The following is a 27167-nucleotide window of genomic DNA, read 5'->3' on the forward strand; positions in this document are numbered from 1 at the left end:
GAATTTTATTCTTGTTGCTGATGCCCGTAATATTACCTTACCAGCTTCTGCCACATTTATAACATAGATATACTAAGTGTTTACTGTCGTATGTGGTTTGAATACAATAACAGATGTTGCTAGGATTCCATCGTATTAGCAAACAAAGTATAGTCTCACATTCGGTTGTTCATGGCGTATATGTCGTTAAGATAATACTTATTAACTTGGATGGTGTAAAGTTATGGAGGTGGAGAAGTTAGACGATTGTAATTTGGTCTCTCTCTCTCTCTCTCTCTCTCTCTTCTCTCTCCTCTCTCTACCCTCTCTCTCTCTCTCCTCTCTCTCTCTCTCTCTCTCTTGTGCCTTCCATTTACTTTTGTCCTTTCGTATTCTCTTTTCTCCATCTTACTCTCCACCATCTAACACTTGATTCATAATGCAACAGAGAGGTTTTTCCTCCTGTTACACCTTTTACTGTCAATTTCCTTTTCACGATCATATTCACGATCACGTCTTGAGGAATTTTCCTGAGTTTCTAATGATGTTTGCCAAGGTTATCATGGGGAACAGAGTCTGTGTAGTTTCTTTCTTTCCCAATTTTTTCTAAAACTTATGTCTTTACACAGTCTTCTTTATCTGGTCAATCTTCGGAGATTGCTGCGGGGTCTTCTTTCTATCATCTTGTTTCTTTGCCATTAACATGCCAGAGCAAACAGTTTTTTCACCATTTCATCCTGAAATTTGGAGATTTTGACCTCTCTCTCTCTCTCTCTCTCTCTCTTCTCTCTCTCTCTCTCTCTCTCTCTCTCTCTCTCTCTCTCTCTCTCTCTCTCTCTCTCTCTCTCTCTCTCTGGGGTTGAGGGAAGTAATTTGGCGGGGCTGTATTCTTAGCACCTTCCACGGTTCCCGTAGTTCTCAGGCTGCTGGTCTCGATGTTCAAAGGCAGTTTCGGAGTTTCCGCACTCTGTATTTTTATCATCTTGTACTGGGTTTGAGACGTAATTGTCCGCCGTAGTTCTTGCGGGGTCTACAGAAGTCAGCGATTCGTCTTCGCCATCGTTGACTCTGTCAATATAGTTTGTGTCCTCAGCCTCTCCTTTCATAGAGTAGCTGGTAATCTTCCTTCTTCAGTTCCCATTTTATGCTTTCAGGGTTGGAGACATGTATCGTGCCTACCGCGGTTATTGCTGGGCTACGGCAGTGGTCAGTTCACCTGCACCATCATTAGTAACGTGTCCATGTCCTCCTTTCATTAGGGTAGCTGGTAATTTCCTTCTTTGGTTCCCATCGGTTCCGCTGTTCGTAGCCCGTCTCAGAGGCACCCTTCGTGCGTGCAGCACAAGTTGGTTTTCACCACCCGCACAACGTCGGCATTAGGTGCTCCGGTGGTTACTCCGAGTGTGGCTTCTTCCATGTTTCTCTCCTGCTTCTTTCTCAGCCTATCCTATGAATAGTTCCATTTATCCTTCAAGGTGTTCAATGTGGGTTTGACCTTGTTTCCTGGGTTTCAGGGAGTACTTTCTCCCCTCACCTGATCAATGTGGCTTCTGCTCCAGACTTCCGTCCTAGTTACTATTGGTGTTACCAGCGTTAGTTGGATCGCATTTTGCGGCCTTTTTGCTTTTGGGGGCGTTGCTCGCCCATTGTAGTCGGCCAGGTGTCATGTCATAGTCACTGGCTAGTGCGGGGTTTTCTTAGACTAGAGAGACTGGCTCAAGGTTATGTCATCGTCTTGGTTAGTGTACGTTTGGTGCAACATTGTTTTGTTTACTCGTAGGGGTGGTCGTGCACGGCATCGCCAATGTATATTCAGCTCGGGTGTAATGTTAACGTCACTGGGTAGTGAGGGTATGCGCAGTCGAGCGAAATTAGTTCAGGGTTATGTCATAGTATTTAGATCTTACAGGAATTCCCAGAGACAGTTTCGGGAAACGATGTTCCGCGCCTTAGAGCGCATAGTATCAGGAGTGTAGCGACGTCATCGGCGTTCCTGAGCAATTTCTCAGTAAGCAGGATTTTGGAAACAGCATCTTGGAAATCAGTGTCGGTATTTACTTCTTTCTACTTGAGAAATGTACAGTTCGTGTCAGAGGGGGGGTTACTAGCTAGAGCCATTCGTAGCGGCTAATTCAGTGTTAGGTTAGTCGGCAATTAGCGCGGGATCGGTAGGGGAAGTAGTAGTTTTATTGTTTTCTCGTTTTTACGTAGATTAGTCTGCCTACTTTTCTGGTTTTTGTCTGGTTTTGGTGTACTATCCCTGGTAAGTACAGTGGTCCCCCCATATTCGCGGGGGATGTGTACCAGACCCCCCCGCGAATAGTTAAAATCCGCGAATGTTTGGAACCCCCTCTAAAAATGCTCATCACCCCTATCCTAAAACATGCAAATACCAAAAGTATCCCCCTTAAAGACCATCCTTCATCAAATATACATAAAATATCCTATTATGGTTCATATTAATCTTTGAAATATTATTAATACTATTTTAAAGTAAATCTTACATTTTATGTTTATACATAAATACATACTATGTATGTACTGAATGACTTAGTTACGTATGTGAAAATAATTCAGTCCCCCCATAAGTATTCAGTCATGCACGTTTTCTTTCATACTGTTACTATTTGAGACATCCATTTTCTTTTTACAGTGGAACAATGGAAATGTGAAGTCACAAATACCAAATGTCTATTTAAAGTATTATCCTACATCAAATATACCATTGAATTGGTATTATTAATATCATTTTACAGTAATCTTAAACATTTTACCATTAGAAATATATAAACAGCCAATAGCAGAGAGAGAGAGAGAGAGAGAGAGAGAGAGAGAGAGAGATAAGGGGGGGGGGATTGGGGGGGGGGGGTTGTCTTATTTTAAAAGAGTGAAGTGGATAGATTATTGTAACTTCTTTAAAATACTATCCCCATAATGAATTGGTGGAATATAGTTATATTACTATTATTATTCATTATGCCAAACAAATATGCTGGGCTCAGTTCGTGTCGCTGCGCGAAAATATTCCTGTTTAATTCCATTATTTCTAAGGTAAATGTACTAACACAATACCAGAGAATAAATAAAATAAAGAAAAGGTCAGTACTACGACTCGCTCACCCATCCAAGAGGTGTCGGTATGAACACTATGGCGAGTGAGACCACTACCACGAACCACTTGCCAATAGAAATCTCCTACTACAAAATCCCCACTAGAGGGGAGCCGACCCACAGAGTGGGCGCAAAAATATTAATAAACATACACATGTACCATAGAAATTCTCTCATCTCAGTAAAAGAGAGAGAGAGAGAGAGAGAGAGAGTACATTATCGTAAGATATGGCAGCACAGTTGTTGGAACCCAGCCAACTCGGCTTGCTACTGGAATTCTGAGAGAGAGATGCGGGGTAATGAGCATTTTCTTTCATTCTTCTTACGTAATTCTTTTTATTTATAAACTAAAATCTTGCTAATTCACTATAGTATTTTCTTTAATGAATTTATATTCATACATCGCCTTTGAAGAGAGAGAGAGAGAGAGAGAGAGAGAGAGGAGAGAGAGAGAGAGAGAGAGAGAGAGAGAGAGAGATTATCGTAGTATTTGTAAAATACTTTCACATATGATTTTTGTAATTACAGTTATTATTATTATTATTTGAAAATATTAATAAACATATTACGCATATATGTACCATAAAAATCTCTCATCTCAGTAAAAGAGAGAGAGAGAGAGATAGCGAGATGAGAGAGAGAGAGAGAGAGAGAGAGAGAGAGAGAGAGACGAGAGAGAGAGAGAGATGAGAGAGAGAGAGAGAGAGAGAGGGAGGTGGAAATTTCATGCCCACGTGATGGCAGCCACAAATCAGCTCCTTCCCCCTCCGGTCACTTAACTTGATACGTATATCTGAGTTTTAGTACCTTGAGTTAGAGAAAGAATCTGACTGGGATTTCCTTCGTTCTTCCATAATTTTTTTAATTTATAAGCTAAAATCTTACTATTTCACTATGGTATTTTCTTTAATGAATTGATATTATTGCTGTATAAATTAATATTAATATTTGAAAATAATAAATCATTTATTTATCATACAAAAAAACATATCTTTGTAGTAGAGAGAGAGAGAGAGAGAATTATTATTTTTATTATGTGATATCATTTAAACTTATTAAACTTACTAATACAGTATTAATCAAAATTAATATTTGAAAATTAGTAAATTAATTTTATATCATAAAAATGTATTTAGTCATGAAAATAAAGATCAAAATACACTAATTAGTGATTATTTTCGTCGGAAAATTCCGCGGAATGGGCGAGTCGTCCGCGAATAATTTCTAGATAGATTCCAAAGAAAAATCCGCGAATGTGTGAGTCCGCGAATCCGGAGAACGCGAATACGGGGGGAACACTGTATGTTCTTTGGCAGCGGCTCAGCTCCCTCATTGTGACTTCTAAATTCATCACTCGCCTTCAGTGGACGTCAGGAAAGATCTGCCCTTGGAACTTATTCTCCATACATGGGAGGCTAACAACAGCCACATGTGAGATGTTCAGTTCCACTTCATACATGAGAGGTATATGATACCACATGGGAGGTTTTTGGAAGGATCTACCCTTGGGACTTATCCTCTATACATGGGAGGCTATGCAGCCACATGTGAGGTGTATAGTTCCCCTCCACACATGAGAAGTTATGATACTTCATGGGAGTTTTGACGTGACCGAGATGAGACTTATTGATCAGACTAACGTTGAGGTACTCATTCCTTCCGTTTCTCACCTGATCATTGATGGAAGGTGAGTTAACGGTATTAATCTAAGGTAATAGTTTAATGAGTTTATACCAATGCACATCGAGTGGTCGGGCTGAAACAATGAATGAGCCCACCTCCATTTAAATGTTGTAAATTGGGCTAATACAGGTGTTCAGGTGGTGTATTGCAATATGAAGTTTTCATATTAAAACTAATATTTTAATACCTACCTGAATCACCTGAATGACACCCACCCTCCTCCCCTCGTTAAATGATTAATGATTTAGCGATTGACGGGAGTAGTCACTGTTGGCCGGCGGCTGGCGGCAGCGCCGCCAACCGCGGACAGGTGACTCGGTAACAATGTTTACCTGAAGCGTTGGTAGCGCTGGCAATTAAAATTTTACCTAAGTGTTGGTAATTTTTGTGGGATGTTGTTCGGGCTGGTCAGGTAACCAGGGGTAATTCAGGTGTTCAGGTAGGTATTACTATATAAGTTTTAATATGAAAACTCCATTTTTGCCATAATGGCTAGAAATATGTTCTTATTGGATAATTATTAGAATTTGTGTATAAAATGGAAAACTAGAAGGTAAAAAGTCCTTCAGGCAACAAATAATAGGATTGCTTAGCAATGGTGATGTGTATCCAAAGACTGTTATAAAACATGTCGTTTGTATACGTATTGATACATTAATTTAAGTGAACATACTGAATGAACAGGAGATAATTTTCTCTTGTGTTGATTAAACATTTTACACTTGAATGATTTATTGGTATTTAATGATAAATATAGCCATCTGACACCAACTTCTGCATATACCTTATCATTTAGAGATGGGTAAATAACTGTTAAATGACTACTGTACTTTGTTCTATGGTTTTTTAAATCATGTTTTGAATTTTACTGAGTGTGTGTTCTTTTATTTCATCCTCCTAGTCAGTTCAGAGGCTCTGCATAGATTCCTTATTGAGTACGACATTTCATCTGATCATCTGTTGCAATATGGGATCTACCTTGCTGTGGTGAGTTTGCTTCTCATAGACTTCTATGTTAACTGTAGGCATCCATGTCTTATCTTTATATAGATTTAGGTAGTGTGACCACATCTCATTTGTCCTTCATTCATTATTGTATGTTAAAGTGGACCCCCTGTATTCAGGGGGATAAGTACCAGCCCCCCGCAAATACCTAGAACCTCCTTTGAAAATGCTTATAACTCCCTATCTTGAAAGTTCAGATACCAAATGTATACCTTAAATGGCATCCTACTTCAAATATACCTTAAATTACTATCCTATTACTGTACAGTGTTCCCCCTGTATTCGCGGGGGATGTGTACCAGACACCCTTGTGAATAGTTAAAACCGGTGAATAGTTAAAACCACCACTAAAAATGCTTGTAACTGCCTATCTTGAAAGTTCAGATACCAAATGTATACCTTTAATAACATCCTACTTCAAATATGCCTAAAATTACTAACCTATTTACTGCATTAATCTTTGAGGTTATATTATTAATATCATTTCAAAGTCATCGTGAACATTTTACCATTAAAAATATATACTTACAGCAGATAAGAGAGAGAGAGAGAGAGAGAGAGAGAGAGAGAGAGAGAGAGAGAGAGAGAGAGAGAGAGAGAGAGAGAGAGAGAGAGAGAAAATAACGCCTAGACTCCGACTCCTTCTCCTCCGCCAATTCGTATATCAAACTGTCATTTACTCCCCCGCCCACCTTCCTCCAAGTGGATAAAAAGACTGGGAATCACTATTTTGAATAGGACTGGATCTCTCCACTCCCCCTCCTGACATGCTCATGTTCTCAGATGAATTGACCAAGGGATGGGGTGCACACCTGAAGGCACTTGGTTTGGAATTAACCCCTGAAGTTAAACAGAGGACTGCATGTGAAGGTCAAAACATCCTTGCTGGGAGGGAATCTTGGGCAGTAACATTAATTGTAAACTAGAATGAAAAAATATTGTCTGATAATTTTAGGTCAACAAAATTCTCATTGCTGTAGTAATTTATAAAGTGACATCAAGCTGAAAGGAAGTACAGAGCTTACAGTGTAGCCTATTAGATTAGTAACCAATAATCTTTGCTATAAATGGTGCACAGGAAAATTTGACAATTACGCCTAGTATCTTAGCTTTTCTCAAAAGATAGCTTCTTCATCTCAGTGATAGGACCTATGAGTAAGTCAACAACTTGAGAGCCAATAACTTTGTGTTTTCAGTTACAAAGCTGAGGATAATGTTAAACTTGAGTGACTTGTGTACTGTTTTCACATCTATGTGAGAATGTTGAATGGATAGACCTTAAGTAATTGCAGTAAGCACAATACAGACAGTCCCTAGTTATCGGTGATCTGGTTTTATGGTGCTTGTATAGCACCAAAATCGGTGATTTTTGGCGCCAAAATGTGCTGATATCCGGTTATCACCACCAATAATGGATATTGGGGCTAATACACATACTAACAGGGCCACCATTAACCCTTTAACGCCGATTGGACGTATTAAACGTCGATATAAATTGTCTGTTGGGTGTCGATTGGACGTTTGGTACGTCGATATAAAAACGTTCTTTTAAAAATTCGGGGAAAAATAGTTATAGGCCTACTAGGCAAAAACTTGAATCACGCGCCTTGGGGGATGCTGGGAGCTCAGGGATCAATGCGTTGTTTTGTTTACAATCATTACGCAGGCGCGCAAGCAGCGAATTTCTTTCTTCTCGCACTAAAAAGTATCAGCGACACATCTCAGAAATTATTTTGTCACTGATATAATTTTTGCACCATTTTATATGAGCCGTTACATGGAGTATTATATATGAAAATGTGTGCAATTTCATGTAGAATACAACTAAAAACAACTCATGGTTGTAGCTTTTATCAGTTTTGAAATATGTTCTTATAAATAACGATAAGTGCCAAAACTTCAACCTTTGGTTAACTTTGACTCTACAGTAGGGCCTCGATAATCACGGGGGATAGGGCCCAGAACCCCCCGTGATAAGTAAATATCCGTGTTATCCTGATACTACCCCTAAAAATTGCTTTAAACTGCCTACTTTAATAATTAACCCACCCAAGACGACTATTTCAATGTTTATAACTGCCTACTTTAGTTCAAGCACCAAATATGTCTTTCAACTATCACCTGAAACTAAATTCAAGACAGTTTCAAAGTTATTCTTTCCTATCTTCAATTTCCCCTTCATCAGATCAGCAAACAAAAGTATATTACCTAACAATTCCTTTCCATTTTCATGATTTGGCTGCTGCACCAAACTAAAAGTACATAGTATATCTATTTTGTGAATGAACATATTTATGATAGAAAAACATGATTTACTGTAAAGATTACAGCACCCAACTATATATTAATGTTATAAATTAAACAGCAAAATACAGCAATAAAAATCTAGTTTTGTCTTTTGTTTACGTTTAGAATCAGCTGATGGACGTTTATTACCGAAAGAATTATTTTGGAAAACAATTTAGTTGCCAAAAGAAATGAATTTATTAATGGAATTATTATTATCATTAACTTTGTACATAATAGTTTATGGTATTATGATTCAGTAATTCATATTTTATTGAGAGAGAGAGAGAGAGAGAGAGAGAGAGAGAGAGAGAGAGAGAGAGAGAGAGAGAGGAGAGAGAGCAGCTTGGGATGAGAGTAACTGTTGAATAGCTTGAGAGACCAGCTTAGGACGAGCGTACTGATACTAGCTTAGCTCGAGAAATACATAATGAAATCTGTATTTGAAATATTTTTATGGTGATAAGAAATGAAACATGGATAGTGATAAGATATTCTCTTGTATACTGTTATAATGTGATAATCATTGAGTCAACTATAAAAGTTGTATTGAAGCAGTTTTTCGTAAATCACAGAAAGAATAAAAGACCTTTTTGTTTCTTTTCTACGATAATAATAGATCAGTATTATAGTTTTTTTCTGCAAGTGATAAAAGAGAGAGAGAGAGAGAGAGAGAGAGAGAGAGAGAGAGAGAGAGAGAGAGAAGAGAGAGGAGAGCGAGAAGCTTGGGATGAGAGTAACTGTTGAATAGCTTGAGAGACCAGCTTAGGACGAGCGTACTGTTATTAGTTTAGCTCGAGAAATACATAATGAAATTTGTATTTGAAATATTTTTATGGTAAGAGGAAATGAAACATGGATAGTGATAAGATATTCTATTGTATACTGTTATAATGTGATAATCATTGAGTCAACTATAAAAGTTGTATTGAAGCAGTTTCGTAAATCACAGAAAGAATAAAAGACCCTTTTGTTCTTTTCTTACGTTAATAATAGATCAGTATTATAGGGTTTTCTGCAAGTGATAAAAGAAAGAAAGAGAGAGAGAGAGAGAGAGAGAGAGAGAGAGAGAGAGAGAGAGAGAGAGAGAGAGAGAGAGAGAGGCTTGGGATGAGAGTAACTGTTGAATAGCTTGAGAGACCAGCTTAGGATGAGCGTACTGTTACTAGTTTAGCTCGAGAAATACATAATGAAATTTGTATTTGAAATATTTTTATGGTGATAAGAAATGAAACATGGATAGTGATAAGATATTCTCTTGTATACTGTTATAATGTGATAATCATTGAGTCAACTATAAAAGTTGTATTGAAGCAGTTTCGTAAATCACAGAAAGAATAAAAGACCTTTCTGTTCTTTTATTACGATAATAATAGATCACTATTATAGTTTTTTCTGCAAGTGATAAAGAGAGAGAGAGAGAGAAATTTGCTATTTACATTCATAGTATTTGAACATTTGTAAATGAGTGTATCCTAAAAATCATTTAGTTATGAAAAGAAGAAGAAAACACAGTAATTAGTGAATCTTGCTCTATGATAAAATTCGCGATTTTGTTAATTTTCCGGGATATACGTAGTATTTGGGCTCCACAAAAAAGTAAGTGATTTATGACAGAATTTAGAGGATACTTAAGTAAAAATACATCTGTAGTTTGTTGAACGGTGTAACCACTAGTGCTGGGCGATACCGGTGATTTCCTTTCGATACGATACTGAGTAATATTAATTCCAATATCGAAGTATCGAGTACCGATACCAAGTACTTCATTGGTCAATATCGGTTATTATGAGTACTTACTATTTACCATATTTTCAGACAGGTATATAGGATAGATTCTCACATTTTACACTTTGTTTTATTTCATTCCCCAGATATTTTGTTTCTTCATTTCTGATAATAAATGGATAACATGTAAAGAAAGTATACATTCAAAAGACAAATATTTTTATAAAAATAATATATTTACTTTTATGACATAACAAAGTTAAATATTTTCACATAGTTAATTATTGAAATATTGTACAAGAGATAGTATATACATTTTTAAATTGTTAAATACTTACAAAAGTCATACAACTAAACAAATCAATAATTAGAGATAGAGGCCTTCATCAGGATACAAATAAAAGTACATTTCTGTAAAATAAAAACAATTTCTTGATTGAAGAGCAAACTAAAATAGTATTATTTAGGAAATTACTTCTTAACTAAATAAAGTATTTTCTTATGGTGAAAATATGAACATTTCTATTTTTGAATGGAAAATATATTTAGAAAAATAAATTAAATTTTACCATTTAAAAACTACCTAGTATAAATTAGAGTAATTTTTCTTAAATTACAGCAAGTATATCTTTAAAAATCTTAGCCTGAAAGAAAAAAATAGGCTTCCTACTTTTTGAGAAAACTATTCAAAAATAGAATCATGTTTACATTTTCTGCCTTCAGAGAGTTCCGTCTATCGCTTATCAATTGGCCAGCTTGGGAAAACAGTCTTTCTGATGGAACTGATGTTGCAACCAGACTTAAATATATTTTGGCTACATTATGTAATTTACTTAAAGATTGTTCCCTTGCTTTCCACCAATCTAGAGGGTTTTCATGCCTATTAATCATTGGCTCTTCCATGTACCGTCTTAATTCTATATGAGCCTCTGTAGAGGCAGAACGGTCATGTTGCGATTGCTTCATCGCATTATCAAATCTAGCCCAAATACCAGAAGATCCAGAACTCAATTCGTCTGATGGGCTAGGCACACCTGATTCTTCCTGCGATGGAACTTGTACATTCTGTAATTCACGAAGCAATTTATTCTTTGTTATTTCAGCAGAATCAGTATTTTTGAATGACAGGACTTTAAACCTTGGGTCTAACAATGTGCCAACTGCTAGTGGGTAATTTTGTTCTATATTGCCAAAGCGTTTATTTAACTGCAATATCAAGTGACCAGCTAATTCATTTGACCGTGAAAGATCGGAACATACTTTCACAAGTATCGTAGTTAAAGGAATTACTTTGGAAACACTAACATAATTCTCCACCGAGACTTCTCTAGTAACCTCTTCAAAGGGACGAAGAGCTGTTATTGCCATAATCAGGAGATGTATATCATTTTCATCGATACACAGAGTATTTTTTCCTAAAAGACAGAGAGCTGTGGTGATGGCCTGATTCTGCTCCACAGTTCTCTCTATCATATAGAACAAAGAATTCCACCTTGTGTCAACACTCTGGATTAATTTATGTTCCGGTAAATCTAATTGTCTTTGAATCTCCTTCAGCTTGTCCGATGCCTTTGTGCTATGATGGAAATAGCTTACAATTGAGCTACACTTTTGCAATGCAACTCTTAATGTTTCACTGCACGCTTTTAGTGAATCCTTCACCACTAAATTAAGCATATGTGCAAAACAAGGTATATGCTTATATTTATTGCCCAACTGATGTATTGCAGCTACTATATTTGCCCCCATTATCGGAAACTATAGCAAACACTTTATCAGATATCTCCCAGTCATCAATAATTATTTTAAATTTATTTGCAATAGACACTGCAGTATGTTCACCTGGCAAATGTGTGGTTTCCAGAACATGCGAAGTTATTAGCCAGTTACTGTCAATAAAGTGACTAGTTACAGAAATAAATGCTTCACCTGCTCTTGACGTCCACAGATCCGTTGTCAAAGTGATGGTCCTTGCAGCTGCCAGAGCTGTCTTCACAGTCTCTTTTGACGTTTGAAATAACTGGGGCATGATTGATCGCATGATAGACCTTCTACTCGGAAGCACATACCTTGAATCTAGCTCATGTACCAATTCTTTGAAACCTTCGTCTTCCACAATTGAGATGGGTTGCAAGTCCATAGTTATCATCTTCATGAGTTTTTTAGTTATTGCCCTAGCTCTTGGTGATTCATCTGTAAGAGAATGATTGTTTTCATTTAATAAGTAATTAGAATTATGTTTTCATTAAATAAATTATTAGAATTACGTGTATAAATACTCATTAAAGAAAGAGTTGAATTTAATCAAGAAAAATTTCATATATAGATGTGTTAATTTTGATAACTTAAGTAATAGAATAATACAGGCATTCTCCTACTTATGATGGGGTTAGATTCCGAAAAACCCATCAATGTCAAAAGAATCTTATCTCGAATATAGCCTAGCCTACACTAGAGTAATCAGTTTACCATCTTTACATATAGGGAAGTGTACTCTACACTACACAGTATCCTGATGGATGATTTTTGCTTCAAAAATAATTTAGAAAATTGAATAAGATTAGGACAATGAACTTCAGATTAAAACCCGTTTGTAAAAGGTTTAATTTAAATCTAATATTTTTAATGTTTTGCCTGATTTTTGATGACTGACTTTTATTTCGAAAATTATTTTAAAAACACCTCAAATTCGGGCAATAAATTTGAGAGTTTTTACCTCCTTTATTTTGGCGGATTTTTGTATCAAAAATAAATTGCAAAAATAGCCTGAAAAAGGGATTTTGACGAAGGAAAAATCTATTTCTGGGTGATTGGCTCGTGTCGCCCTATGAAAGGATCCTTAATATCATTCTTTCTAGGTAAAATTAATCTAAAATTACCAGAGAAAAACAAAATTAAGAAAATGTCAGTAAAACTGACTCGCTCACTCTTAAAAAGAAGTGTCGGTATGACAATAGGGGCGAGTGTGGAACACTACCACGAGACAATCACCAATTAGAACTCCCAATCAGAATCCCCCTAAGAGAGAGCTGATACCAACGGGCGATGCAGCCTCTACTACTACTACTAGAGGACGCCACGGACAGCAGCGCCCCTAGCGGACATCCTTAATCTAAAACCACCTAAAAACATCTTGTCCTGCAAGGGGGGGAACAATCATAAAGGGGGGGTTTCATAGGGCGACACGAGCCAATCACCCAGAAATAGATTTTTCCTTCGTCAAAATCCCTTTCTGGGCTCAGCTCGTGTCGGCCTATGAAAGAGTACCAGAGAAACAGACAAGATGGGAAAAAAGGAACAATGAAAAGCAGTGTAAAAATGATGGATATAATAATAAGTAAAATCAATTACAGCATACAAACTAAGCACTTAAACTAACTTATACTAAACAGTAAACAATGGAATGTTAGTAACCTTAAAGTACTTAAATGGTAATTACAGTAAAAAATTACAGTGATGCATGTAATACAAACAAAAGGGGATTTACTTAACATAATTACAAAATATACAAACTCATTGTGTCCTACCCTAGCATAAAAATAAGGGTAGGTACACTGAAGTCCATCATTAATACCAGTATAACAAAATATATACAAACACATTGTGTCCTACCCTAGCATAAAATAAGGGTAGGTACACTGAGTACATTATCAGTACAAGAGTGGATGTCCCTAGCAAAAAAATAAGGGACAATCCACATATATGAATCAACGGCTAAGGCTATGATATTCGAGTAGCCTGGCGATAAGGTGAGGTATGGTTGGATGATGTAGGTAGAAAGGAGACCTGGATCTATACTACACTACTAAACAGTATCGGGGGAAACAATGTTTCCCGCTGCTACTGCTGAAAAAACTTTAAAGATTCCAAGGACTTTAGATAATGCCGTTTAAAGGACTGTCGGGGATTTCCATCCAGTATACTTTTTAAGATCCTCAAAGTTCATATGTTGGAAATAATTAATTGAGGTGGCTACTCCCCTGATATCATGTGCTTTTGGGAATGACTCAGGGTTGGCTTGTTTAATGAAGTAAAGGATTTGTTGTCTAATACCTTTTACTGACAAAGTACCACCATTCTCTCTCATGAAGAGAGCACCTGAGGATCTTGAAGAAGTACGAGATAGAAAGGTCTAAGAGTTGATACTGGGCAGAGAGAAGGATCCTGTGGAAGTGGGATAACCTTCCAAGGAGCCCACCTTGCAAGAGGATCCTCATTTTTGGCTAAAAAGCTACGATCCGGAGCAAGTAGAACTTCTCCTGATGGGAGGAATTCCACATGACCCACATCCCTGGATAGAGCCGACAGTTCTGAGATTCTAGCTCCTGAGGCTAGGCTTAATAAGAATAATGTCTTCCTCAGGAGCATTATAAATGCAAGCTGAGTTTGTCAGTATCCGAAGCTAGTTTGAGGACATCATTTAAGAACCATGAAACTGTAGTAGGCCTCTGAGAAGGTCTAAGTCTAGACACAGGCTTTGGGATAGATGTGAAATAAGAATCAGTCAGATCTATCTGAAAACCTACTTGAAAGATTTTCTTCAAAGCCGACTTATGAGTGGTAATAGTGCTAGCTGCTAAACCTTTTTCAAACAAGGATCTGAAAAAGGATATAGCCAGATTAACTGTCATGGTTGTAGTGTTCGATTCTCTCAAGAAAGATGCTAATTTTTTAACAGCTGAGTCATATTGTCTAATGGTTGACTCTCTCTTATCTGATTCTAGGAAGAGAATATTCTGTGATCAATATCAGCATCTTATTAGCCGCAAACTTCATGAAGTCCATAAAGTTAGGGTCTGGAGAATTCCTGAGGAAGCGAACACAGTCCTCATTTGTACTGATTGTGATAGCTTGGGATTGGGGATCCGTTGAGGCCGGAGACCCAATTCCAGAAGAAGAGGATACCAGTTGCTCTTGGGCCAGTCCGGTGCAATCAGAGCTACTGTCCCTTTGAAGGACCTTAGCTTTGCTTTAGGACCTTCAAGAGAAGATTCACCGGAGGAAAAACATAAATTCTCCTCCACTGATTCCAATCCAACGACAGGGCGTCCGTGGCAATAAGCCAGAGGGTCCAGGTTGGGGGCCACATAGCAAGGGAGCTTGTGGTTCGCTTGTGAGGCGAAGAGATCCACTTGGAGACCTGGGACTCTCAGGCATACCCACTGGAATGACCGTCGTCTAGAGACCACTCTGATTCCAGAGGAACTGACCGGGACAGGGCGTCTGCTATCACATTCCTTACTCCCTGCCAGGTGAGTGGCAGACAGATGCCATCTGTGTTTGTTTGCCAATGCAAAGATGGCTATCATGACATGATTCACATGCTTGGATTTGGACCCTCCTCTGTTGATGCAATGAACTACCACTGCACTGTCCAAAACTAGCCTTAGATGAGACTTCTTCGGGGGAAGCAGTCTCTTCAGAGTAAGAAATACTGCCATTGCTTCCAACACGTTTATGTGGAGCTGGCGAAATTGAACTGACCAAGTCCCCTGAACCTGTTTGAACTGAGAGTATCCCCCCCACCCGGACAGGGATGCATCCGTGTGAATGGTTAACATTGGAAGGGGATATTGAAGGGGTACTTTCTTGGCTAAGTTCTTTACTTTGACCAAGGCCGTAGTTGATTGCGGAGGATCTGTGGGACTACTGACAACTTGTCTCGATATTTGGAGTTTGCTTTTGACCGCAAATTCGATTTATATCTTTCAGCCTTGCCTTCAGAAGATATCTGTTACCGAAGCAAACTGAAGGGATCCTAGGATTCTCTCCTGGTTTCTCCTTGACGTTTGTTTGCACTTGAGAAATTGCCTGACAGATTTTGCTATTTCCTTCCGTTTGGCCACTGGAATTGACAGATTGTGGGAAGCCAAATCCCATTGGATTCCTAGCCACTGAAAACGAGATTCCGGAGTAAGTCTGGATTTCGTTTTGTTTATCTGGAACCCTAGATGTTCCAGAAAGTGAACTACCTTTTTGGTGGCTCTGAGACATTCCGCGACTGTTTGGTGCCCAGATCAACCAATCGTCGAGGTTTATGACTGCTACCATGATTCCCTGAGCTCTCAATTGTTGTACAACCACTTCTGCTATTTTTGTGAATACCCTGGGGGCTACATTCAGACCAGAAGGCATCACTTTGAATGAATGTTTGATTTCTAGCCTGAATCCTAGGATGGGCGGAAGTGTCTGGCTATAGGGATATGATAGTATGCGTCTGTAAGATCGATGGAGCATGTGACGGCTCCACGCGGAAGTAAGGTCCTTACTTGCGAGAGGGTAAGCATCTTGAACTTGTCGCAACGAATGAAAGAGTTTAGCTTTGACAAGTCTAAGATTACCCTTCTTTTGTTGAGCCTTTCTTTGGCACGCTGAATAAGCGACCTTGAAATTTAGATGCTTGACTCTCGCAATAGCTCCTTTCTGAAGAGTTCTTCCGCGTAATCTGTCAATTCCTCTGACGGTATCTGGTGGAATGATTTGATTGGAGGAGGATCTTTGATCCAACTCCAGCCCAATCCTTTGGACACTATGCTCTGTGCCCAATTGCTGAAACCCCCACCTGTGGCGGAAAGAGGAACAGCCTCCCTCCTACCTGGGGAGCCTCATTGTTGATGGGCGGGTTGGCCACCACGCCCTCCTCTAAACTGCCTGCTCCTTGTGGCCCTTCCTGCGCCACGCTGACGAAAGTAACCTCTCGCCCTACCTCTCGGCTGTGTAGCCTTGAGCCTCATATGAAGGGTTGAAGGCCGGCGAGATAGCGTAGGAGGTGGATGGCTGAGATTGAGGGGACAACAGGAGGATAGGCTGGTTCTGCTTCGAACTAGCAGGTTGTCCTTGTTGGGTAACCGGGACCGCCTGCACAAATTGCTGTTGTGGTGGTGTTTCTGATACGGCTGGAATCTCTTACCAGCCTTCTTCTGTTTCTTACCAGCAGTGGGAACGGAATCTTGTTTCCTCTTTGAGGAAATACCCCACCTAGCTCTAAGACTCTGGTTGAGCCTAGCAGCTTCGTGGTGAACCTCGTTGACAGCGACTCTGGGAAGAGATCCGCTCCCCACATGCTAGAGGCCAAGAGTCTATTCGGCTCATGCCGAATAGTACATTCTTGTAGAACATGCTTCCGGCAGTTCCTCCTAGCCTGGAAGAAGTCAAAAGCGTCCGATAGAACCGTCTGGAACTGAGATTTCGCCAAAATCTTGAACAGCGGTTCCGTAGCATAAGAGAGGGCAGCCATTTCCGTAATTATGAGGGAATTGAGGGACCTACCAAACCTGGTTCGCGCATCAAATTCTGCCTGGATTAGGGAATCCGGCAGCCTTGGTAGCTTCTCGCCGAACTGGTCCCATGGCGAGTCCGGTTTGAGCTTGCCAAGCGTGAACGTAGCTGGCAAGTTCTCCCACAATTCTCCGAAAGCCGGGAAGAGACGGAGAAGTAGACTCCGCCTCCCTCAACTGTGGGATGGGCTCATCCTTGAGGACTGCCTGAAGGGACTTCTCCACCAATTTTGTGGCAAACGGAAGAGAAACCTCCTCTTCCGTCGCGAAAATCGTGAAGGGACTCTTGTAGGCCTGGAGTTTGGTGTTCGTACACTCCCAGTCCTCAAGGCAGTGAACCCATTCCCGCTGAGCATGATCCCTACTGTATAGGACCGACTCTCTAGAGATCTTGTCTTCCCTAGTTAGAGCCGCCACGGTCAGCCTAGCATAACCCATGAAAGGCTGCGTCAGACCTGGAGGGTAAAACTCGAAGTCCTCAATCCTTCGAGTTCCACACTCCGGGATGGAGATCATCCCATCCTTGAAAGGGGCGTAGGCAGCTACTCTCCATGGGTTCTCCATGGAGAGCTGGCAGAGAGTCATATGGCGGGAGTTGGAGAATCCCCGTGCTTGGCGCTGGGGAGACTGGAAGAGGAACCTGGGATAGCCCAGCTACCCGGTCCTCATTCTCTCTAACCCTGTTAGAGAGGTCTTGAATGGATTGGCCTGATTGAGACAGAGTGCTCGACAACTGTGCGAACATCTGCTCGAATCTTGTCCCCAGGGCGGAGACTTGCGAGCCAACCAGCTCGCCCACATGTTGCATCACCACTGCTGAGAAAGCAGAGGGATCAAAGGTGCTAGGCCCTGCTCCTCCTACCGCGTAACCGGAGTGGAAGCGGTGGAGGCGGAGAAGGCACTGGCTCGGCGGAGCGCGAGCCTTCTCCTTAGAAGCCTTGCTTCTAGAGCTCTTCGAGTGAGAAGAACTCGGCTTTGCTTTCACCGCATCGGCGTAGGAAGACGACATTTTCCTAGCCGAAGAAGACGAAGACGACTTCTTCGAAGTTGTCTTGGCCAGAGTCTTCGGTTCTCTCTGTCCCTTCACCTTTGGGGGTACAGAGAGAGCGGGAGAGAGCGGGTAGGGACCTCCAGATCCCACAAAGCCTTGAAATGAAGCACTGGAAGAAGGGACAGGAGAAGATCCAGGGGCACCCAAGGAAAGACCTTGGCGCCCGACATACCTACCTCAACCAACAAATCCTCCCCCCCTACCGCCATGGGCTCGACGTTAAGGTCCAGGGCAGCGACGTCCGGGACCGACTCCTGGGAGGCTACGACCCCAAAGGATTGCTGGAGGTCTTGCTGGATGGAGGCTATCAGAGGGGCAGCGGACAGGGGTCAACGTAACCGGTCGACTTGCCCGCCGGGAAGATCTGGGTGGCCAGCTTTTTATCCAAAATGTAGGGCTGGCCTTTGGCGGCGTTCTTGCCGAAGCCGCCCACCCACGCTTTCAGGGTGGCGAGGGCGACTTCCCTCACAGTAGCCTGAAAGAAAGCGAGATTAGCTTCCAGTGGCGGAACGGGGAGGTTAACAAACTTATGACTAAGAGTTGTTAGTAAATGATAAGGAAGCCTATCACGGACTTACCCATCTCCCAGCTGACCGACCAGGTCGTAGCAGATGGCGCAGGCTTCGGGGGTGCCAGACGATCATCTCAATTGTATGACGTGGCACAGGGGCGTGAGACCTGCACTCATCATGGCCGCAGGGGTCGTACAACGTCGCGTTGCACGCTGGGACCTGACAGTTGGTAGCCTGTAAGTGGAAAGATACATGAGTACCAGGTAAACACTTACAGTCTAACAAATGCTCCGCTGGTGCCGGAGCGATAAAGTTAGATTAAACCAGAAGCCCCGCCAAAAATACGTGTGTAACTAGGTTGGTTGTGCCCCCTAGGCTAGAGTCTCCGCTGATGGCGGAGACACAAAAGGGAACCAACCAGGAGTGGTTGTAAGTGGAAACCACGACACAAGGAAAATGGCGGGGATAGTAGATAAAAATAAACATATTTCACAATTCATTGTAAAATTAGGGTATATCCTTAAATAATAATAATAATACAAACCTCCCTCCGCCCGTCTACTAGAAGAGTGCGCGGGTAAGAAGCAAGCTCCCTTCCGGTAGCGGGGGAGAGATGAAAGGATATAGTAGGCAAGCAACCGACCACTAGTGGTGCCCACCCCCGCCCGCTAGCGGAGCCAGTAATCTATAACCAAAGGTGCCCCGGCTGCGACGGAAGGCTCCTTTCGTATAGCGAGAGAGGTTGGCTGAGCAACTGGGGAGGGGGGGAGGAGGGGGGGATGGACTCGGTGAAACACGGCGGGAGCGAGAGAGGGGGGAGGGATGGCCTACTCCTCCCCGCCTCACCGACTACCCGCACGGAGACCCAGGTACCTCATGAGTGGTCGCCCTATACCCCCCGCTGGGAGGAACCCCTGCCCCAGCCTCAGAGTAGGAGTGAGAGAAGGCAACTGAGGTTGTCATGACAACCAAGGGGTCCCCCAGCCCCTCCTATACCAGGTAGGAGGGCAGGGGCAGGGTAAGGTGCGATGGAACACGTGACCGCAAGTGGCCTAGGCCGCGAGCAACCCAACCGTGAGAGGGCCACGTTGAACCAGGCTGTACCAAAACAAGGAACACGCACCTAGGCTAGCCTAACACCCTAAATATAATCAAAATATACATCGAAAAGATGGAAAAGACACTTTTAGTAAAAGAGAAAGGAGCCCAGGAGGAGGCAAACTGTTCCAAGAAACAGAAGCCCTACTCGGAGCCAGCGATAGCCCCGATTGAAGAGCAAGAGCCGGGATGCTGGGCCGGAATAATAATAGTTAGCCCTAAATACCAAACTAAGAGAAATGGTAGGAGGGCTGAACTAGCTAAAGCTCGATGTAAAAAACAATGAACGTAATATTTTTAAAGTAAAGCCCATAAGTTATAAGAAGTCCCACAGTATGGAGGACCGGAATTCTTACGAGGCAGCATGGCGCCGCCACGAGACCAACCCAGGGAACCGTATATGACCTATTAAGAGGAAAAATACTCGGTACCACCCGGAAGATAAAAACGAGGTAAAATATTACTTATGAGTTACTTAACTTAGCCGTGGCAATTGCAGAGCGTTCCATATTGAAAAAAGAGATAATCCAGAGATAGCACAGCACAAGGGAAAATTGCGTCTTGACGCTAGCGCTAAAAATTAAGGATGACCGCTAGGGGCGCTGCTGTCCGTGGCGTCCTCTAGTAGTAGTAGTAGAGGCTGCATCGCCCGTTGGTATCAGCTCTCTCTTAGGGGGATTCTGATTGGGAGTTCTAATTGGTGATTGTCTCGTGGTAGTGTTCCACACTCGCCCCTATTGTCATACCGACACTTCTTTTTAAGAGTGAGCGAGTCAGTTTTACTGACATTTTCTTAATTTTGTTTTTCTCTGGTAATTTTAGATTAATTTTACCTAGAAAGAATGATATTAAGGATCCTTTCATAGGCCGACACGAGCTGAGCCCAGAAAAGTATACTTATACATTTAAGGCATAGTAAATATTAATTTCAGCAAATTCTCTAGGTTCAATGATAATTCAGTACTAAGAGAAATTGAATAACATTAACAATTTACCTAGCGTATACGATGATATATAGATAGTACTATGGTCAATCGGACTCAGATTTGGACTGATATCTGCATAAGGCTGCTGACGCCTGCATATAATAATTATGGAATAAAAACATAACGAATATGCATCTTTTCCGTGAATCTTTTAAAAATCATACATTACTCTATCCTATTATATTGTTGGATACTCATATTACGTATTGTATCATAAAATACTAACATGGTGAATACGAGTTTATTTAGTCGTATTTAACTCAATTAGTTAGCATAAAAGAATATCTAGATACTTTACTTATATGAGACAAGGTCATCTTTTCGTTATATGACGTGTTAATCTTAAGTCGAAATATGAATTTAATACGTATCGTTTGGAACTAAATTATTTTTTTTCATTAACGATTGCTTTGTGGACATGTTTATTGTTTAAGGAAAATTACGTGATTCCGTTCGCTATTTTCACTTTAATTCTTAGTACGAGCTTTACCGTTACGTTATTTATCTTTCATCGGCATGAAAACAGCAGTAAAGTAAACTTCATTCTTTCAAGACCTGAAGTTTTGATTAAAATGATTCTCAACTTTATCTAAGGTTGTGTTTGATCGAATAAGTTTACAGGAGTTTTATCTTTGTTACCGATGCACAATAACAGTCATTAGCAGCTCGAAAAGTGTTCTCAGCTTCAGCTAAAACTTTCTTTAAATTTAACATTATGTTTCCTTGCTGATCTTTGATCTATAGCGAACAAAGTTATTACCTAAAAATATATCAGTCCTACTATACATAACGTCATTTATAACATAACTGCGGTAATTGTTTGCTATTGTACGATGGTTGAAATACAAGCCAGATGGATGTTGATATCCAATTCGGTTGTATTTAGCAAAACGTTGTTTCTCGTTCGGTTGTTCACAGCTGTACACATTTACCAAACGAGTAAAACATTAAAACAAAACTTTCATAATTCTCTTTTGCTGTTTTTGTTTAACTTATTTAACTAGAAGATGGGATAAAGTTAGGGTATTGTAATTTGGTCTGTCTCTCTTGCTACCTAGTTGCACGCTGCTGGGCTGCACCCCCGTTACTAGCGAAATTTAAAAATATTATCAAAATATTGTCGTATCGGTATTAATTGCTAACCCCATCATAAAATCGGATTATCGTAAGACGAATTACCGTAACTCAAACACTACCTTTATATAGAAAGCTTGGTTACAGGTTAACAATTTTCAGTTAATCTCATATCAAAATAAAAAATAATCTGTTGTGTTGTAAGATGTTCACTGTATAATAGGCCATATAAACTTACCTGGATATTTTGCAGATTGTTTTAAACATTCCAAGAGCGAGGGTTGACTTTTCTTAGAAGCACCAGGGACAGCAGGGGCAGCCTTCTTAGATTTACTTTCAAAAGTAGCGAATTCCTCCGGATGCTTATTCTTCAAATGTTTCATCATATTACTTGTGTTTCCACTGTGTACTATTTTATCTCCACATATTTGACAAATAGCTTTGGTAGATTTTTCTTCACCGATGTCATTGTCATCAAAATATGTCCACACTGCACTTCGTTTCCTTGAAGCCATTGTAATTTATCAAAAAATTGGGTGTTATACACAGAGACCAAACTCGAACTCCTAGAGGATCTTCAAATGCTGAATGAATGTCTGAGAGTGAGAAAAATTTACAGAAAAAGGCGATATTTATACCAAGAGGTCCACAACTAAGCCCTTTTGACCAGGTCACCCGCGTTGATAATTTCTCTTTAATCTTCTTGATCGTTGGTTGATGGAAGATTTTATCTTTAATATATGAATCCTAGCAACCCTTGGAGATTATCTCCTGTGTTTTTAGGCTTGGGGATTGTCTTTCGTTGGACGTTGGGCTAAGGTATTTGGGTATGTCAAAGCAGAGAGAGAGAGAGAGAGAGAGAGAGAGAGAGAGAGAGAGAGAGAGAGAGAGAGAGAGAGAGAGAGAGAGAGAGAGAGAGAAAAATTTTATTTCTTATGCTGATAACCTTTTATACTCCACTCGACTGACAACAACAAAACATTTTAGGACAATAGGTGAGGAAATTTCAAAGAATTCCGTTCAAAATTAAATGTATTAGTGTCCAGCATCAAATTTAAAGTTGAACGGGAAAATGGGAAACAAACAACAAAATTCCTTTTCTTGGTGTTTTAATAATTATAGACACAACAGAATACAAATTTACCATATGCAGAAAACCAACATTTTCACTACTTTAGGTATCGTGGCATTTCTATAGAGATTGGCGTAGCCAGCAATCTATCTTAAGAGCCTCACGAATTTGTTCCCGGATTTTTTTGGAAAAGGAAATTGAATTTTTCACCAACACGAAGAGACCTCACTGGCGGTTAAAAACAACAACTTTATGCGTGTGACAGTCTGACAGACCTTTGGATGTCATTGAGACAAACCCTGAGGCTATAATTATAAGATTATAGGGGTTGTTTTTCATTTCCACCCAGTCATTTTAATCTCCTCCTTATTCCGGCCCTGCTCTCTCTCTCTCCCTTCTAAATCTTACAACTTTTTCATTTTTATTTTAGCATTTTAACTATTTTGTCAGTATTTGTTACTTGTCAGTACTTTATCATTATTATAAAGTTAGATACTTATAAACAGTGAAACCTAGTTAATTACTGCCATAGAAATGGGAAATATATTTCTTGTTCATATTTCGAATTACATATTATAAGACATTGTTCTTTGTAGCCTATACATTATATATAACGAGGGGTGTCTTCCTTCTTAAGTTTCCAATCAATTTTGTTAGAGAGAGAGAGAGAGAGAGAGAGAGAGAGAGAGAGAGAGAGAGAGAGAGAGAGAGAGAGAGAGAACGTTTGTATAAGATTGTTCATTTTCTCACTCGTCCAACTTACCGTATGTTATGCTTTATTTCATGTTAACTTGCTTATAGTAATTGCTATCAGCAACATCTGCTGTATATATTAAGCAATCATAGTCTGTATATATTTCCTTCATATTGGAAATCAGATAGCTTAGCTGTATAAATATTTTCAACTTTGTGTATGCCAGTGCCCAATCCTTAGAAAATTATGCATTACCTAGGAAATTGCAATAACTTTAAAACTTTACACATTACATGAAATGCCATTTATTATTAGATCTGGCAAAGTCCCTGAAATGTCAAGTTATTCACAGTTGGTATTAATAACCTAATATAAATAAATTTAATTACAATTAAAAGGGAATATTTCAAATCAGAAGAAAACATATTTGATTAGCTCTAACATTTCTTTGAAATCCTTTTGGAATGATAAAAAATGTTCATGTAAATAATTCAATGGTTATCTTGAAATGGAATGTTTTGTTCCAACTCTCTCCCTTCTAAATCTTACAACTTTTTCATTTTTATTTTAGCATTTTAACTATTTTGTCAGTATTTGTTACTTGTCAGTACTTTGTCATTATTATAAAGTTAGATACTTATAAACAGTGAAACCTAGTTAATTACTGCCATAGAAATGGGAAATATATTTCTTGTTCATTTTTCAAATTACATATTATAAGACTGTTCTTTGTAGCCTATACATTATATATAACGAGGGGTGTCTTCCTTCTTAAGTTTCCAATCAATTTTGTTAGAGAGAGAGAGAGAGGAGAGAGAGGAGAGGAGAGATAGAGAGAGATGAGAGAGAGAGAGAGAGAGAGAGAGAGAGAGAGCAGAAGAGAGAGAGACGAGAGAGAGAGAGAGGAGAGAGAGGAGAGAGAACGTTTGTATAAGATTGTTCATTTTCTCACTCGTCCAACTTACCGTATGTTATGCTTTATTTCATGTTAACTTGCTTATAGTAATTGCTATCAGCAACATCTGCTGTATATATTAAGCAATCATAGTCTGTATATATTTCCTTCATATTGGAAATCAGATAGCTTAGCTGTATAAATATTTTCAACTTTGTGTATGCCAGTGCCCAATCCTTAGAAAATTATGCATTACCTAGGATATTGCAATAACTTTAAAACTTTACACATTACATGAAATGCCATTTATTATTAGATCTGGCAAAGTCTCTGAAATGTCAAGTTATTCACAGTTGGTATTAATAACCTAATAAAAATAAATTTAATTACAATTAAAAGGGAATATTTCAAATCAGAAGAAAACATATTTGATTAGTTCTAACATTTCTTTGAAATCCTTTTGGAATGATAAAAAATGTTCATGTAAATAATTCAATGGTTATCTTGAAATGGAATGTTTTGTTCCAACCTTTGCTCTGTACTTAATACAATAATAAATTGGTAGAAACTTCGTATGGGTGCCTATCAAGAATAGGCCTATGCGGTTGTATTCTATTTTTATATTTATTTACCTTATTTAAAAAACACTATTACTTGAATGATTACAAGAAATATTTTAAAAAAAAAGTAACTAAAATATTGTCCATCATTCAATATATAGGAATAAACTTCGAAAAGTAGGGGATTTTAGTTAAAAAGAAGAATTTTGTATTATCAGGTCAAGTAATGGATGTGTTCTAAATTTAGGTTTTGGTTCATTTAAACTCGATGCATTCATAATGAAAAAAAGATGTAGATAAGTATGAGCAACAAAATGAATATATTCAGTTTTATACGTGTTTTTGAATGTTGTATCCAGAAAGCTTTATTTTCTCTTATGGTTAAATCTATGTTTAAGTTTGTGACCGTGTGATATTCAATAAGCCTGGATTATCTCTTTGATTTTTACCCTTTTGACAATTAACCATCTGGTATTCTTGATCGTTTTTACTTTCCTGGCAACTTTCTTTTTTTCATTCGTTCCTTGATGATGTCTTACTTTAAAGACAAAAGCGCTTGGATTGCTGCCAATCTTTTTCCTGCGGATTTTTTAAGCACACAAACACACACACACATGCATAATATATATAGAATATATATATATATATATATTATATCTATATATATATATATATATAATATATATATATATATATATATAATTATAATTTCATAAAAAAGAAACTTGTATTTCCTTTGCTGGCAAGAAAAACTAGAGTTGATATCTTTGTTTTCACTTCAGAGAACATTTGTTTCTGTTTTGTTTATCTGGGGAAATCCTTCTACCTGGTCGTGACTCATACATTCGAGAGGTTAACTTAATGATCTTCCAAGGTTCTGGTTGTTCTGGTTTAGGGCAATATTTTCCTGCCAGCCTTGTCCCTATGGGCGAGTTAATCCTCTAACTCATGACTTTCCCTGGACTCTTAAACGGTGCTTTAATTAAGGGAGACTCTCCAATCTCCATTGTATAGTTGAGTCGAGGTCGTTAAATGAGATTAGAAAACTTCTTGTCCTTGACCATATAGTTAATTAAATTTTGGCATTCAAAAACGATGCCACGTTTATGAAGAATATAATTTTTAATATTTTTCAATCCTCTGGTAATGAAAATGAATAGGACTTTTTTGTTGAAAAATATTATTTTCTGTGAAAAATATGTCTAGGAGTTTTTTCAAAACCCTAATTCAATATAATTCATCAACATTAATTTTGTAAATTTGACACCACTGTATCAACCTAGTTTAGCTCCTCCCTGCCACTCCTTTTGTCTGTAAAATACAGAAGAAAAATCGATTTAGTTCTCATTTTCTTCTTTTGCAAAAATTATTCTTTATTTGATTAACAGAATTTTATTTTCATAAAGAAAATATGTTTTTCTCCACATTATTTTGTTACTAAAAATATTACAATTTAAGTAGATAAAAAGTACTTTTACTCAAATCTTCTTTGTTAAGAAGCATTGAGAATTTAGGATAATTGGTATAATAACTCCAATATTTAGGCTATATGAAAATATCTTATTCTGAAGTAGTGTAAAATAATAAAAAGAAATATTAATTTTTGGGGTAGATTGAGCTGGGGGATTGACATAGGGGGATGTAGGGGAAATGAGCATTAGTATAGTTACGGGTGGGGGAGGGGGGACTGTGGAGTGCAGGCTGGCAGCCTTGCACGTCTGGCAGCCCAATACCAAAGCTGGGGAGTGGTGACATGTCGTACGGGTGGAAACACGGTACGGTAGCACTGCTTTGTATGCATAGTTTCTAACTTCTACTTCATCATCAAATTTTTGTTTCTTATATATTGAGAATTTTGAGTCTTATGGTAGAGAATTAAGAGGTGATGGATATCTATAACAAGTTACACTATTTATCTGAATGCCACGAGACCTAATTTTAATAGCCTGATATTTTTTTGTCATATTTTAAATCAGGTGTGAATTACTTATTTTATGGCACTACATCAGCGAATCCCAGACGCTTGATTTTCACAGTGTACTCAAATTATCGATACCTAACAATTTATATCGATACTTTCGATACTAGGGTAATATTGAAAGTATCGATACCAAAGTATCGATACGCCCAGCACTAGTAACCACTATCATATTGTG

At 39.0% G+C, this 27167-nt stretch overlaps 1 protein-coding gene across 3 annotated transcripts in view; it reads left to right on the forward strand.

The window, feature by feature from the left end:
• LOC135219814 (thioredoxin domain-containing protein 16-like) overlaps positions 1–27167 on the forward strand; it is a 439137-nt gene that overhangs the window by 92864 nt on the left and 319106 nt on the right. For all 3 annotated transcript variants that reach the window (XM_064256898.1, XM_064256899.1, XM_064256900.1), the window contains exon 4: positions 5675–5760. In XM_064256898.1, the coding sequence (XP_064112968.1) occupies positions 5675–5760 (86 nt within the window). The remainder of the gene's footprint in view (positions 1–5674; positions 5761–27167) is intronic.

This window comes from Macrobrachium nipponense, chromosome 1 (genome assembly GCF_015104395.2).
Source record: "Macrobrachium nipponense isolate FS-2020 chromosome 1, ASM1510439v2, whole genome shotgun sequence".
In the NCBI taxonomy this organism is placed as follows: Eukaryota; Metazoa; Arthropoda; class Malacostraca; order Decapoda; family Palaemonidae; genus Macrobrachium; species Macrobrachium nipponense.